General features: G+C 43.5%; 1 protein-coding gene across 6 annotated transcripts in view; it reads right to left on the bottom strand.

Moving 5' to 3' along the window:
- LOC124612255 (actin-related protein 6) overlaps positions 1–17243 on the bottom strand; it is a 112267-nt gene that overhangs the window by 33592 nt on the left and 61432 nt on the right. For all 6 annotated transcript variants that reach the window (XM_047140337.1, XM_047140341.1, XM_047140343.1 and 3 more), the window contains 2 exons: positions 16780–16972; positions 16483–16693 (listed from right to left, as the gene is read on the bottom strand). In XM_047140337.1, the coding sequence (XP_046996293.1) occupies positions 16483–16693; positions 16780–16972 (404 nt within the window). The remainder of the gene's footprint in view (positions 1–16482; positions 16694–16779; positions 16973–17243) is intronic.

Here is a 17243-nt window from a genome sequence, read left to right on the forward strand (position 1 = left end):
CGAATGTGATTCTTATGATAACAATTACATCTGAAGCAGATGAATTTTTCTCTGTTCTGAATACAACAAAAACTTTTACGCGAAACTAGTGAACACAGCAATGCTTCCCAATCGATAAAAATGCATGGAAATTGGATAACCGTCCTAATTCCCTTCTACCCCCCTCCCCCCTTGCTCCTCTGTTCATCTCCATTTGCTCTTCCTTCCCCCTATCTCTGTTCCCTGTACATTTCTTATCACACACTCATTCTATCCATAACCTCCTTCCCATTCTTTATACCCATTTCCTACCCCCTTTACTGTCCATCTGCTCCTCCCCCCTTTCTCTGATCTAATTTTTTGGTATTTCAAACGGATCCATGCTTGGGAATAGAAGTCATAATGAATGGGGAAATCGGTTGGAATCATTAATACACGGGGTATCAGAGAGCCCACCCAGCAGCTGGATCTGTGAGGATAGTAGCTTTAATGGTGGCACTTTGCTTGGTTTTAATCTATAAACAGGTAGGTTTACAAAGTTAGCCATAAACATTTCTTATTCGATTTGCCTCCAAATGCTGTCTATGCTCTTCGTCAGTCTCATTGAATCGATGATCATGTAGTTGGCCTGCACTGGGCGTAAGCTGACCAACATTTCGATGCCTACCTGGTGACATTTTTCCCAAATAAATAAACCACAAACTGAAATCAGTTAAATGTTTTCAAGACACCAAATTACCACCAACTGAGATCAATTCAATCATTGCAACACTCCAGAGATATGACCACCACTGACAATACACTGAAATATTGTTTTCATTTGTACTCTCTTTTGCAAAATATCAATATTCAATGCAGAATTTGTTGTTATGAAAACATGCAACAGCAGAACTGTCCACACACACACACACACACACACACACACACACACACACAAAATCAGCCAAACTGGTTGAGCTGTTCTCAAGTGATGGTCTTGTACGCATGCTACAATTGACTTTTATTTATGTAGATACACTATCTGACAAAATAGTGAAACACCCAGAAGGGGAGGAGGTAAAGAAATGAAACTACATGGACTGAAAAGATACATGATGTTATTTTAGTGACTACAAAAGAGTAAAATTTATGAACAATTTGGTAGTACATGCACACTTATCTACATGATGTTGCACTCCCTCTAGCTTGAATGTATGCATTGATTTGACTGGGAAGGATGTCATACAGCTATTACATCATCTACTGGGACAAGATGATCCACAACTTCTGTAAACTGGCTCTTGATATCTTCGATTTACCACAAGGATAGAGTTGGATTTCTGGTCATGAGAGTTCTTCAACGTCACACAGAAGGTTCAAGGAGAAATGTGCACTGTGTGAACAAACACTGTCCTGTTGGAAACTGGCACCACAATATTGACACATGTGGACGTAGGCTGCTGTGACATTCTAATGTGCCGTTGGAATTCCGTCAATCACTACCAGCTGTGACCTGCTGCTCCTTACACCAATGTGCCTCTCCAAGACACTGGAAGAATGAGATCTCCCATCAGCTCACCACTATACTCATCAATGACTGTCTTCCAGAGTAGTGCAGGACCACGATTCGTCACTGGACATAATGGAATGGCATTCATCAGGGGTTCACGCTTTCTGTTTATGTAACCACCCGAAAGGCAACTAATTGTGTTGTATTAAGAGCAGCCTAGTCCCTGGTCCATCTGCTGCTAGCCTCAGACAGATGGTATGGAACGAAACAGAACATTGCAGGGAGTCCATTACTTGATTTCGAATGGCATGTTCATGTGTGAAGAAATTATGATGTGTTTTGTCCACAGTATGACAACTGGTCTGTCTTGGTCAACCAGAACCTTGACGACAAATATTCCAGCCCTCATGTCCCTGTGCTGTCCAACATACGGGCCACTGTCACATCCAAATGTCACACAAATCTGGATACTCCACAGTCTGATGAGATGGACAACTGGAAATCCACAATGACTGCCCCCCCCCCCTCTCCCCACCCATACACACACACACACACACACACACACACACACACACACACACACACACACATAACACGTGCAAATGCAAACACAAATGCAATTCACAAACACCACTGCAGCCTATGGCAGCCGAAGCCCGGGCTGGGTAGGGTATATAAAGGGCACGAACAGCATCAGATGACAAGTGGTCACTGTGGAGATGGAGGTAAGGCACTTTCATGTGGGACACCATTATCAGCACCTAGCAGAATGCAGCACACAGAATACCGGACTTTGATCCCGAAACAGAAACATGGCAAGCTAATGATACTAAAGGCCATGTTTCAAGACCTTTGTAACCTTGAACTTGAGCAGGAGATAGATCACACTCATGGCAGAACTAATGACTGGCCATGGGAACTTTAAGAAACACCTACACACAATGGGTATAGAGGAAGAGGTCCCTAAAAGTAGGCTGTCTTCCACTGTGAAGCTCTGCCACAGATTATTTGGGTCCTACAAGGGAGCACTTAGGCATAAAATACTGAAAGTACATATCTGATCATAGCTTCAATTCCATGACACAACTCAAAACACAAAAAAAATACCTAAACCCAAGGACTGCAATGCCAGACAAACGCAACAAATGTCCTGACACAAGGGAAAGCAAAACCCCATAAAAGGAGGAGGAGAAACACTTCAAATAAAAAGTGGAACACTCCCACAACACAACAATCAAACCAAAACAGAACAGCCAAATACAGGCGCACAGCTCAGACAGTGAAACTACTACACACGCCCCTCACAATAGCTGCCTCACAGATGTCAACAGATACAAATTGCACACCAAACACACAAGGCTGCCCACAGAGTGCATCTACACAAGAAAAAACAACCGAGCAGCACACACCCAGCAACTAACAAGCAGACACCAGCAAATCATCACTTCTTCAGAGTATTAGTGGCAACACTACTGCCCACCCTCAAGTTGGAAATACTTCTTAGCAAGATCATTGCCTTCGACATGCAGCTACTCATGGCCAGGAGTGGGCTGCCGCAAGGGACTTCCTCAGAACATTTGCACCACTTGTAAGCGGACAATACACTCCCCGCCCACGCAAACAGTACAACACAGCCACAGATCCTTTTCTGGAACAAAAATGGGATCTATCAAAAAAGGACTGAACTAGTGACATTCATGGAGCAGGAGGGCATCCGGATCACTCTTGTGGACAAGACACTGCTCAAGCCCCCGCAAACAACAGGCTATTGCATCTATCATACTGGCCAACCAGGTGACAGAGCAGGAGGTGGGACAGCAATCACAATACACAAAGAAAATAAACACACAAACATCGAGCTCCCTGAAGTCTAAAGGTTAGAGCCCACTGCCCTCAGGGTTAAGTTTAGCGGAGCCTAGACAACACTGATGTTGCTGTACAATCTGCTAAATAACATCATAATGAAAGATATCAGCACCATACTCATTGTAGCACCACAAGTCATTACTGCTGGAGATCTTAACTCAAAACAGCTTGACTAGAACTCACAAATATGAATCTCCAATGGTAAAAAACTGTATGAAGATTCTACAAACTGGAACTACATCATACTTGGGCCGAATGTACCCACACACGTGTCCAACCACAGGCAACAGAGGCCACACATGATAAACATAGACCCCATCAAAGGTATCACACAAACACTCAATGCTGCAGTTGAAAACAATTTGGCCTTCAACCACATGACAGTAATACTACACACAAAAGAGACACTGCAGAACACAGAACCATGCCAGACACTAAACAAAAAGTGTGCGAACTGGGAAATGCTTGATACTCGTATCCCAGAAACGCACAAAATTACTGAAATGACACAAATTGATGAAGCTGTTGGAGCACTTAACACAGCAGTTCAGAGCATAATAGCTGACGCCATTCCACTTTTCACACCATGACAACAGCCCCAAGACCAGGAATGTAGGAGCTAGCTTGACCCTTCACCAGAGAGTGACATACACCCACTCTCCAAGGACCAAACAGGCTGACTTACTCCACAGAGGAGTAAGCGGAACTACGGCCAGGAAATTAGCAACATTCATTTCTCCAACTGAATCTGGTACCTCACAGCCAATATTCACACTAGAAACAGACCAGGAGGTTACACGACTTGTAACCCAGACAAATCAGATGTGTTAGTGCACATGAAATCACTCCTCAGCTAGGGAAGCTCCTGCTCTCATGAAGGCATTCAAAACTATGTCCTCAAGTGGTTCACAGATATAGCCATAGGATACTTAATACACATCGTGAACGCCATCCTATGAAACCAACAATCCTCTGCCTTTTGGAAAGCAGCCGAGGTCCTGATGTTCAGGAAGCCAGAGGAAAACCAGTCCCTTCCACAAAATTACCGACCCGTAAGCCTGCTGAACACGCTTAATATGATTGTTGAGATGGTGATTCTAGAACAACTCACTAGGCACTGCATCAACAAAGACATTCTGATGCCAAAGCAATTCACCTTCAGGAATTACCTCTCTACAATGCAACAGCAATTCCTTGTAGTAGAATATATAACAAATTGTTGCAACACAAGCAAAGCAAAAGGGGCTGTGGTCCTGGGCACTGGAAAAGTCTTCAATTATCTCTGACACAATGAGCTCATCCACTAACTCCATGATGTTGGTTTTCCTGACTGACTCATCTCTCACACACCTATATTATTTCACTAACAAAACTCCCCCCTCCTCGTCTTCTAGCACTAACAATCAACAAGACACATTATTCAAGCCAGAGTATCCCAAAGCAGTATTGTAGGGACCCTCGTGTTTAACTTCTACATTAATGATATTCCAACAACATGTAACATGATAGTTGCCATCTACACAGATGATACTACCATCCTAGTACAAGACAGGAAACCATCAAATATTAACTTATGACTATAGACAGCACACAGAACCATCGAGCCTTGGATGGAGAAATGGAACATTGAGGTAAATGTCAACAAAAGTGAGGCAATTCTGTTTACACGTAGATTGAAACAACTGCACAAACAGCAATAATGTAGACAAATAACTCCACACACATGCCATGAAAAAGTCAGATACTACAGTGTTTGGATGGACTGGAAACTCACATGAGGGGACGACATACAACACATCATCAACAAGGCACACACAAGGCTCAAACAACTGTACTCAGGCACCGTACACTGAATATGGGGGTATTGAGGTCCTTATACATTACACTTATTAGGCCTGTGATGACATACATAGCTCCAGTCTGGAGTTACGCAAGTCCAACACGTCTGTGACACCTGCAGGTCATACAGACCAAGGTATTATATACCATAAGCAGTGTTCCAAGCTACAAATGCAGCATGGGTTTACATAATGAATTCCGCCTTGATATCCTGAATCTGGCAAACTACAGGTGGAAGCATAACCACGCAAAAACACTTCTACTCAGAGAAAATTAACCACCTATGAAAGGTTTAATTTGAGCACACAAACAATGCTATATCAGTGTATCCACGTATTACAGCAAATTTGACTGGCACTTGTAGCTGTACTCCCAAAACAAACCACTCAGGTTAAGTAGGGAAGCCAAACACACAAGATACAAACAAACTCCACACAATGAGTGGCCAATTTTACTTACCACTCAGATGATGATTGGTATGTTACAGGTACGCTGATGCTGCAGCTGGCCCAGTAGATTTCATTGGAGGCCAGCTACAACAGTAATACTTTTCCACTAACATTTCGTAACACCCAAGCATGAGCTGTCATTACTGGCACAAATCCCCCAGTACCCCCACCAACCGACCAGATTAACAAAGATTTTTGTCCCCACAGGGCTTGCTGTGGCACCTTTTTTTTTCTCCTCTGCCCTTAAAACCACTACCTTTTAATTGCTTTCTGTGAACTATCTCCTCAATGGGATTGTATTAGTGGGTGATCATGTCCAGGCATATGGATATCATCACAAACCCACATCCTGTGACTACTCAATTGGAATGCTAACCATATTGAAGAGGTCACAATAGGAATTTTTGTGATGGTCACTACGCTAGTGTGGACATGGAGGAGCTCTCCACTACCTATTGAAAAAAACTGATCATTAAAGCCTGAAGAAATCGTATCTAATAAGGAACTATACTATTTTTTAAGGGTACTGATCATCTTTACTAGAATCACAGGAAGCAAAATAACACAATAAAATTAGTTTTGGTGTGGACAACAGTAGGGTAAGACCACTGTTGTTTTCATCTCCTTGCATTAATCAAAACAAATCAACGCTCTCTCTGTCACAAGCAGAACTTGAGAGACTCCATATTGTATGTGTAGTTTTCAGTTGTATTTATTTATTTATTTGTTTGTTTGTTAACTTATTTATGACTTATTTAACTTGACCAGATTAAGACCTCAAGGCCATGTCTTACATCTGGCGGGTTTTATAATATAACATACACCCTATGAATATACGTTATTTCTAACCATTAGCACACTTAGGATCTCTAGAAAAAATGCATCACAATTTGTACAATTTTTGTAGTAAAGTTATGGGAAACATCATACTGGTGGTTAATGAATCATGTATTTTGTTATTTTTTTGTTATAATTTGCATGTTATGAAAGTGTGCCAGTTTAAGGCAATGGCACATTGAACATTCATCAAATGCATTGTTCTTGGGAGAATTTGTTATTTTAACTGTGAGTTAATTACATTACCAGCAATTAAAACCTTCAGAAGATAGTAACTAAAACACTGGCTATGTGTCATAAAAGTTCAGCAAAGCACCGTTGCTCAAGGTGCCAAGTTACGGAACAAATTTTAGTGTTTTTGTGTCTTGCTGTATCAAAATCTATTTTCCAACCTTCACATTTTCTAAAAGGATGTGGGACCTTCTTATTAAATTAATAGAAATACTTTCTGTAGCATTCAATGTTATGTAATAAATATAAGTGCACTCTCTCTCAGGAGTGAATTTGTCTGCTTTTGAGAAGTTTTGTAAGCTAATGTCTTTGTTGACTGGATATGGGACTTTCCTTTTGTCTTATAATATGTTAATGGATATTGAAAATTTTATTTACATAAATTAAAAACAGGATATGTCTAGCATATGGAGCATTTTAGCCAATGTAGGAATTTTACACGCATCCATTTTCGTTAATAAATTGTGTGGCTTGGGAGCCAGATACAGCTGACAGCTGCCACAGGAGTGTGCTACAGTTGGAAATCACATAACTAGCACTGCAAATCACATTACTAGCCCATATAACTAGCACATCCCATGTGATGCTGGCACTGTGTTTCATGAGACTGGATATTCCATCCGTGTCCATATTAATATTAGATGCCTCATCCTGTGTGAGGACGGCGAGATTCCTCGAAGTTACTAAATATGATTTTATAAAAAGATTTATTTCCTTTAATATAGTTCAAAATCCTCATTTCCCACACCTTTTCACAATACGCACTTTTGACCAAATAATCTAATTAGAGCACAAGGACATCTATGAATATCTTTGGTCTCTCAATTACTGTAAACATGCTCTACATCAAGTGGCACAAAAACTGTGTATACTGTCTCCTTTCCCCACATCCCTACAATAAATTTAAGTCTTCCACCTGGCTCCTCCATAGTTAATTTTCTGTTCACTGAATTTCATATAGAGTACCTATCATCTGGTCACTGTAACTGACTATGGAGGAAGGTCAGTGAAGCCTCAATACAATATTAATACTTTTTAATCTGTTTATACAGGGCATTCATTTTAACTGAAATGGCTTGAAAACTATCCAACACACCAAAAAAGTTAGAAATGCAATCTGTTTGTATTGGAGGGAGACATCCAATAAAACCATTCAACCCATTACCCCATCCCACACATGGGTGGTGGGGGGGAAACTTTGAAATCTTTGTTTTGCCACAGATTGTACTGTAATCAGAAGAATAGAAATTTATGACATGCTGCTCAATGGTCTTGAATATCCAATTGCATGTGGTACCACACTTCCATGTTGCGAGATTACAACAGGCCAGTATTTCGCAACTTCTAATTGGAAATCCCATTTGCAGTGTTGTATTCCTCCAACATATCAAACAGGGGACTATTTGACATGCCACTATGGCCATGTAGAAAACTACAACTTGTCATAGCAGGCAGTACACTGCAACTGGAACTCACGTATTGTGCAGACATAGAACAGATAGCGGCTCTAAACATTACAATACTTGTGCAATGTTTATTACCAGCACATCTACCTGTCACTTGGGTAACAGACTTGCAATTGGACAATGAATATTGCAACCACAGAAGAAAAAATTGAAATGATCCTGATTTACAGAGAATGTAGGGGAAATGTTGTGGCTGCTGTCACCTTGTATGTCAAGCATTTTCCAGAGAAAGCTCGCTCTCGTTCGTTCTTCTACAAGGTTGTGAACGTCTTTATGTTTGATGGCAGCGTACAGACCAGCAGAAGGAAAAGAATTAAATGTGTTACAGGAGAAGATAATGAAATAGTTGTACTAGTGGCAGTGCACCACAACCCACAGATAAGCACCCAGCAAGTACACCACGATTCCAGTATGTCCTAGGTAGTATTGCCACAATACTGAATCATCATAAATATTATCCATACCACGTGTCACTGCATCAAGAACTGCGTTGTGCCGATCTCCATAATCCGGTAATAATGTGTGAATGAGCACATCAACAAATGGAAATGACTCCCCATTCTTCACTGAGGTACTATTTTCTGATCCATCTATATTCACAAAGACTGGTAGCATTAACTGGAATAACGCACATTACTGGAGTGTAGATAATCCCCACTGGTTACGGCAAGTTGACCATCAACATCCTTGGTTGGTTAACGCCTTGTGTGGCATCATGGGGAACAAACTCAATGGTCTATATTTTATCGATGGCATGTTGAATGGATACAAATATCAAATATTTTTGAATCGGAAGTACCAGTACTACTGCATGATGTTGCCCTGGACATTTGACAATGTATGTGGTTTCTGCATGACAGCTGTCCAACATATTATGCAATTGAAGCGGGAGAGGTATTAGATTGTGTTTACATTGGTCTGTGGATCAGCAGAGGTGGCCCTATTAATTGGCTCACTAGGTTGCCAGATTTGATGATGCCGGATTTCTTCCTGTTGGGATATTTAAAAGGTAAGGTGTACCAGTAAGGGTGAATAGGCCATGAAGACATGGTCAACCCTATAAGGAATGCCTGTGCTGACATTCCCATAGATATGCTTCTGTCTTGTGTATGGTCAATTGAAAAGTGAATCATTAAGTTACCTGGCTGGCTGGCTGGCCGGCTGGGTGAGTGGGGGGGTGGGTGTGTCGGTGGGTGGGGGGGTGGGTGTGTCGGTGGGTGGGTGGGTGGGTGGCTGGTAGGTTGATTTGGAAGGGGGGACCAAACAGCGATGTCATCAGTTCCAGGATCTAGGATGGCAGAAATCAAGGGAGGAACAACACAAACCGCACAGTCCAGTCAAGGGGAAACAAAGAGGGAAAAAAGGGACATCAGGGCAGCAGGAAGAGAAGAGAACAAGAGGGGATGGATGGGAACAGGAAGAGGAGAAGTGGTCCAGAAACGCTGCATGCAGTGGGGTACCAGCACCACCACTGATCCGTCCCGACATCCACACAATACCATTATCACAATACAAATGGGACAACACCAGTTGAAGAAGACACAAGAAAAGAGGAAGCAAAACAGCACAACACATCAGACAAAATGTAGGGGAAAAGTGTGTGTGTGTGTGTGTGTGTGTGTGTGTGTGTGTGTGTGTGTGTGTGTGTTTGTTTGTTTGTTAGGGTTTACGGGTGCTCAAATTCGAGGTCATCAGCGCCCTGACACACATTAAAAGAAATGAATGTGGACAGACTTAGCAAAACCTAAGCAAACACGCAAAGAAAACAGGAAAAGAAGGAAAATGCCGTAGAAGAAAGTAAAACATAAGGAAAACGAAAACAGAGCATCAAGAACGTCACAAGAAATTGTCATTGGCTGGGCGAGCGTCTCACCCAGTGAGCAAATTAAGACCCTCTCCATAAAATATTTGCAAAAACATTTGACAAGTCACAGAACTTGAAAACTTTAACCACATTCATTCGAGTGTTTCCTAAAAGCGATGGCAGATCCACTGGCAAGTGAGCGATGGCCCACTGGTCAGAAAATAAAACACAATCCAATAAAATGTGGTGCACAGTGACCTGGACACCACAAGTACCACACATTGGAGGGTCCTCTCGTCGGAGGGAAAAGGCAGGAAGAACCTGGCAGGTGTGAAGGCAAGGTCAAGTCCTGCATAACCAATGTCTACAATAACTGAGGGACTCAAATGCCAGAGGAAAATTCAAGGACTTATACCTGTAAGTACAAATCACTTTCACGAAAGAAATTGAGGACAGACGTAACCAAGCAAGGGTCGTCCTCCAGCACCCAGGCCAAGGAATGTGGGAGGTAATATTTAGTGTATAGGGCCAAAAGGCGGGGGCCATCTAGAAAAATATGGATCACCATGAGCGCAGCCCCACAACTACAGAGAGGGGTGGGGAGGAAAGGGGTGGCCTCAATGCAGAGTTAAAAACCATGTGCCAACCTAGTATGGCAAATTTGAAGACACCAGAGGATGGTACATTCCTAGTGGGAGAGGCAGAGGGAAGAACAACACACCGTGGTAGTATCCTTCATTGTGCAAAATTTGTTGAATGGGGTAGCTTCCCAAGAGTCAGCCCATGATTGAGCAAAAAGTGATTTGATGTCAAGCTCCACGAAAAGGTCTTGGGAGGACGGGGGTAGGTGGTTGCCCACCCCAGCCAAATGATCAGCAAGTTCATTATCAGGAATACATACATGGCCAGGAACCTAAAGGAAATCATCCAAACAGCATCATCACCAAGCTCAGTGAGAGGGTTGTGGTTAGCAGAGACCAACGGGTAGCGGCAAAAACTCCGAGCGATAGACTGAAGGCCATTCATTGAGTCTGTACATAACAAAATTTAGGTGAGGGAAAACCATTTAATAAAATGGAGAGCCCAATAGGCGGCCATCATTCCTGCAGTAAACGCTCAACACTTGGCAGGCAAGAGGTGGTATTACATGCCAACAGAAGACATGAAGGCATATCCCATATGATCAGTGGATTCAGAGCCATCAGTGTAAAAAACAATGGCATCCTCGAACTCCTGTGGGAGTGTTCGGAACAAACAACGGAACACCATTGGAGTAATGGTCCCCAGAAGAGACCCATCCAAACCCATGGTCAAGGAACTAACAAAAGCAGGATGGTCAGGAGAGAATGTGGGAAAGAGAACAAGGAGCAGAGATGGAAGTCATGGTGGAGCGAAGCGAGACAGAACTCAACTGGTAGGCCCACCCAATGGTCGGAGATGGCCCAAAGCCGTGAAAGAAGTAGAACAGGAAGGGTGAGCAGGGGAAGAGCAGGGTATTAATGGCATAAGAAAATAAGAGCTGGACTGCCAAATCTAAAGGGGACGGATCCCAGCGTCAACAAGAAGACTATCAACATGGCTAGTGTGAAAGGCACCATTGGCTTAATGGATACCACGATGTGAACCATGTCCAAAGAGGAGCAGCATGAAAGGGGCAGCTGATTCATAAGCTTGACAACCATCGTCCAGATGGGACAGAACTAATGCCTGGTAAAGGCGGAGAAGGGTCTGCACCTGCAGAGGTGTGGGCAAGAAAGTGGACAACATTGAGTTTTTGAAGACAGCCAAACTTCAGATGGCGGATAAGGGACAACCAAGTAAGTATGTTGTCAAAAAGAAGACCCAAGAAACAGAACTGAGGGACCACGGTCAGGTGTTGAGCATCAAGGAAGAGCTTCAGATCAGGATGGACCGCCGTACGGTAACAGAAATGCACCACCCTTGACTTAAAGGGAGAGAACTGAAAATCGTGCAAGAGTGTCCGTGTGGAAATGCACAGGATGGCACCCTGGAGCTGTCATTCCACAAAGGCCACCATGTGGGAGCTAGTGAACGTACAGAAATCATCCATATAAAGAGCAGGGGGTGACCAACTGTCTGGCAAAGCCCACAAGACCATTAACAGTGATTAGAAAAAAAAGGACACTTAACACAGAGCCCTGTGGAGCGCCATTCTCCTGGATCCATGGGGAGCTGAGATCAGTGCCAACCCAGACTCTGGGCAACTCTTGTGACTGGAACCTGTGAATAAAAATTGGGAGGGAGCCCTGAATACCCCACTCATGGAGCGTAAGGAGGATGTGATGGTGCCAAGCTGTGTTGTACCTTATGAAGATCAAAGAAAACTGTGACAAGATGGCAGTGCTGGGAAAAGGCCTGCTGAACTGTGGTTCCCAACTGAAGCAGATGATCAATCAGAAACTATTCCTCCCAAAAGCCACACTGATAAGGAGATTAAAGGTCTCAAGATTCAAGGACCCAATTGAGCCGACAAGCCACCATTCATCCTAGTACCTTGCATGGGACATCTGTCAGGCTGAAGGGCAAGTAATTATCACGGGACGACAGATCCTTGCCAGGCTTACGGACAGGAACCACAATACTGTCTCTCCATTGAGGGTCGAAAATGCCTTGGGGCTAAATACAGTTAAAACCTTGCACGAGGTATTGCCATTGTGGAGGTTTGAGGTGTTTAAACCATTGGTTATGGATGGAGTCGAGGACAGGTGCTGAATCGTGAGAAGAGAGGACCAGAAGAAGCTCCCATTCAGTAAAAGGTTCAGTGTAGATTCTGCCTGACATGGGGTAAAACATAAGTGGAAAGCTTCAGTCTGCTGTTTCCAGTGGAGGAAGACAGCTGTGTAGGAGGCTGTCACCAATGCCGTTGCAAAATGGGTCACGAGGTGTTCCATGAGAACTGATGGATCTGTGCAAAGGCCACTTGAAAGGGCAAGGCCAGGACTGGAAGACTGGCACTGATAACCTTGGAGGGTACAGAGTGTAGCCAATACTCATGACAAAGGGACAAAAGAACTGGAGAGGAGACAAAGCATTCCCAAAAGACACATCTGCTCTGTTTGATTAAGCAATGGGCTTTGGCACGAAGCCATCTATAGGTACTAAGACCGGTGAAGAACGGGTGCCTCTTAAGATGTTGCAAAGCATGATAACGATCATGGATAGTGGTTCCAAAAGCCATGCTCCACCATGGAACTGGCCAACAGTGAACAGGGTCTGTCAAGCAGGGAATGGAAATTCTAGCCATGCAGATTATCTTATTGGACAGATCACAGATGACCTCATCAATACAATCTGACAAAGAAGGTGAAAACACGACCTGGAAGCATGATGGAAAGCCCAGTGGGAAAACCTGGTCATTGGGAGGCAGGAAGGGAACGAGAGAATCAACCAGAAGTGGTCACTATCACAGAGGTCATCATGTGGCGACCAGTGTAAGGAAGGAAGAAAGCGAGGGGAAGATAGCAAAAGATCAATGGCAGAGAAAGTCCATATGCAGCACTAAAAAGAGTACGGGAATCATTATGAAGAAGGCACAGGTCATGGCCCACAAAAAGTTATCAATGAGGAGCCTCCAGTAGATGAACAAACACTGCCCCACAAATGCTGATGGGCATTAAAATCCCTAAGGAGTAGGAAGGGAGGGGGATGCTGCTGAAGGAGGGCAGTTAAGGCAGTAGATGTAGGTGGCCTGTCAGGAGAAAAAGAGAGACTGCAAGCCATGACGGCAGATTCCACGTGGATCTGAAGAGCAAATGCTTCCAATGTGATGTAAAATGGGAGACATGCTCACAACATCTGTACAGGCCAATGTGCAGATGCCACTGGAAGCCCTCAAAGAGCTGAATGGTTCTGACAGAAAGCACAGAACCCATAAAGGGTCAATGAGTAAAATGAGTTCCTGGGAAACAACACAAGCTACCAAGTAAAAGGCAATAATGGATTGCAACTCTGGGAGGTGACAGTAGTATCCATTACAGTTTCATTGAATAATCATGGAGCGGGTATCCAGATGGGAGGCGAACAGGCTGGAGCCAATTTTGCCACCAGAACACCGTCCATCACCAACGACAATGGGGTAACATCCACAAATAAGATGTCACACTCCGGTTGTGACAGGGGAAATGGCGCATCTGGGGACACTGGGCAGCCTTATCCCGGGACTTTTGTTTCTGCTTTCTCTCTTTCAAAGGTTGAGGGGGGCAGGGCACAGAGGGAGAGCAAGCTTCTGCAAGATCTGGAACCGAAAGAGAGTGGGCAACCTCGGGGTGCACAGACTGTGTGTCCCATGGCTCCATGGCTGAGTTCTGGTAGCAGGCCTCTGGCCTGAGACACACTGGGGAGGGGGGGGGGGGGGGGGCGGGAGGGAGCCCCATCATCATCAGGTGCAGAAGAATGGGGGCACTTCTTCAACCAGAGAGGGAGATCGACAATCGGAGGGGAGATTGTGGGAACCGCAGGAGAGGGAGGGAGGGGAAAGGATGTAACAGAGTCAAAAGTACAAATCATGACATGGAGTCTGTCAGTGAAAAATAGATGATCCAAGGACTTATATTCTTGAGTCTTCTTTTCTTTCTTGTAATCTGGTGATTGTGACGATTTACACACATTAGTAGTGGAACACAGAGGCTCCCCTCATGCAATGGATGACCACAGTCACCACACGGAGGGTCCGCCATACATCGGGAAGACATTTGCCTGAAATGCTGGCAGTGAAAGCACCTCATGGATGATGGGATGCACGGCTTCACGTCACACCAATAATACTTAACCTTTGCCTTCTCTGGGAGGGTATCTCCCTCAAAAGCCAGAATAAAGGCACTGGTATTGGCATGGTTTTCCTTAAGAGTTTTCTGCACACATCGAACAAAATGAACACCCAGTGGGAAGTTCCTCATCAGTTTGAGCGATGAAGTCCCAGTAAAAAATGACTCCCTGGACCAGATTCAGAGATTGGTGAGGTGCAATAAACACTGGGGCATAACCAAGATGATCATAAGCATAAAGAGCTGCAGACTGGGCCGCAGAAGCAGCTTTGATCAGCAGGAAATCCGATTGCATCTTACTGAGCAACTCCACTCCACTGAACTTGTCTTTCATATTTTCCACAAAAAATAGCGACTCATGGAGGTGAATGTGTCCCAATCTGTCCTAGTACAGACCAGGTGGCAGGGAAGTGCTTAACTCCAAGCTGGTGAACCTGGACCTCCTTCCAGGGTGTAACCAAGGAAGGGAAGGCTGTAGGTCATAAGAAGCAGAGTTCAATGATCTGTTACCACCCGAAGAGATGGCCGTAGGAGAATGGCCAGATTTTTTGAGCTAGACACACTTCATGTGCAAAGCATTCACCCTGATACCACTCACTCCAATCAGGGGCTCACTCCATGGGTGCCACCCGGCCACAGCAAAGGCCATGTGGCACAGCAACTGTTGCTGGGAATTCAATGCTCCAGAATGACAAGTAACCACTTCTAGGAACACATGGGGAGACAACAGTTCAGGTATCAGAAGTGCGATCCTTGTGTTGTCAGGGGGTAATCCAAATGGGTACATAACAGCCCCACAACATGAACTGGCTGCATGTGCTAGTGACCTAGTGGGGTAGAAGAGGGCTATGGCAGGGAAGAAAGTGGGGAAGGAAGGGAGGAGAGGAATCCACACTGAAGATATCAGGGAGGGAGTTCTTCGCCAAATGGCTCACACTACAGACAGAATATTTAGAAGCAGATGTCAAATCCCAAAGAGGACCAAAAATGATGAAAGAGAAAAGGCAAGGGAAGCAAAACTGCAAAGAATACAGGAAATCAGGTGGATAACCAAGTCGATATAAGAAAACCGAGAGAGAGGTAGAAGGGGGCAGTGGGGAAGGAGCAGCAAGGATAGGGACAGGAGGGGAGAACACTAAGTGTATTGAAGTTGGTGGTACTACGTTTGAGCACTTACTCTAAATGGAAAAGAAGAGTAGTGTTTGTCTCAAGCCATAACCACAGTAGCACGTTGAGTCATCTCCTGCTCAATATGTTGGAGGAAAATAATGTTGTGAATGGGGTTTCCAATTACAAGTTATGAAATACTGACCTGTTCCACCCTCACAGCATGGAGGTGGGTTCCATGTGCCCTTGGATATTCAAAGGTCATTGAGAAGCATGTCATAAATTACAATTGTGTACCAATTTCTATTCCTTTGATAACAGCACCATCCGTGGTGGAACGAAGAAAATGCTTCAGACAAAACGTACCCACATTTTGTGTAGAATCATAATGTGTAATAAAAAATGCACAGGTTGGAGTGGGGGGTCAAGTGTGGTATCATTGGATGGCCCCCCTTCGAGACAAACAAATTGGAATTATAATTTTTTTTTATCCAATGTTTAGTTTTCAAGATATTTCAATGTCTTCAGTTAAAATGAACATCCTATATACAAACATAAAGGTAATTAGAAATAGAATTCTAAGTAATTTCCCATCTTGTAAAACAAATACCATCAAAATGTTTCTGCATACCTGTTCTCCGTCATCGAGATTTTCACTTGGGGGCTTCAAGTAACCTCTTCGTAATGTTGTGTAATCAGGAAGCACATAGTCACGAATTATTGTGTTCTCTGGACCTCTTTTGCTTGCTATTTCCATATCTTTATAAAAATTTTGTGAGACAAAACATGAATCCTCTTTAACTTGATTCACAACATAAGTCTCATCCATAACATGAAGCTGTCTGTTGAAATAATAAGCAAAGGGATAATAACAAGTCAGAAATAAGGCCTTGCATGGAAATAAAAACCACATTCTGTATTTACTTACCTGTAAGAAATTATTTCCTTCAAATGATTTGTCAATACTTTTCCACCCACATCAATTCTTCTTATACCCTGCTTCAGTTTTTTACCCTTTATGTAAGGTACAACATGGGTAAAACTATAACCAGAATCTACAAGCAGGCAGCAAAGAGCAGCAGGGTTTTCTTTGCTGTAATGATAACTGCTCAGGTCACCAGCTGTAATACATGAATCAGTTCTTATCCAAGTAATCATAAACACGTTGTATGCATTAAATAACCTAATCACTAAGTAGGAAACTTAAAACTAAATCTTTATCAAGGTGTTACCTAATTAAATGGGGTGTATCTCAAGGGTCAGTGATGATGCACCTCCACTTCATTTCATATGTTAATGATCTGTGATCTTAAACACAGATGTTTATAAAAAGCAAGGAAAAATTAACACTGCCACAAATCAACTGCATAACTGGGCACAGTGGAAAATAAC

The sequence above is a fragment of the Schistocerca americana genome, chromosome 4, assembly GCF_021461395.2.
Source record: "Schistocerca americana isolate TAMUIC-IGC-003095 chromosome 4, iqSchAmer2.1, whole genome shotgun sequence".
Classification (NCBI taxonomy): domain Eukaryota; kingdom Metazoa; phylum Arthropoda; class Insecta; order Orthoptera; family Acrididae; genus Schistocerca; species Schistocerca americana.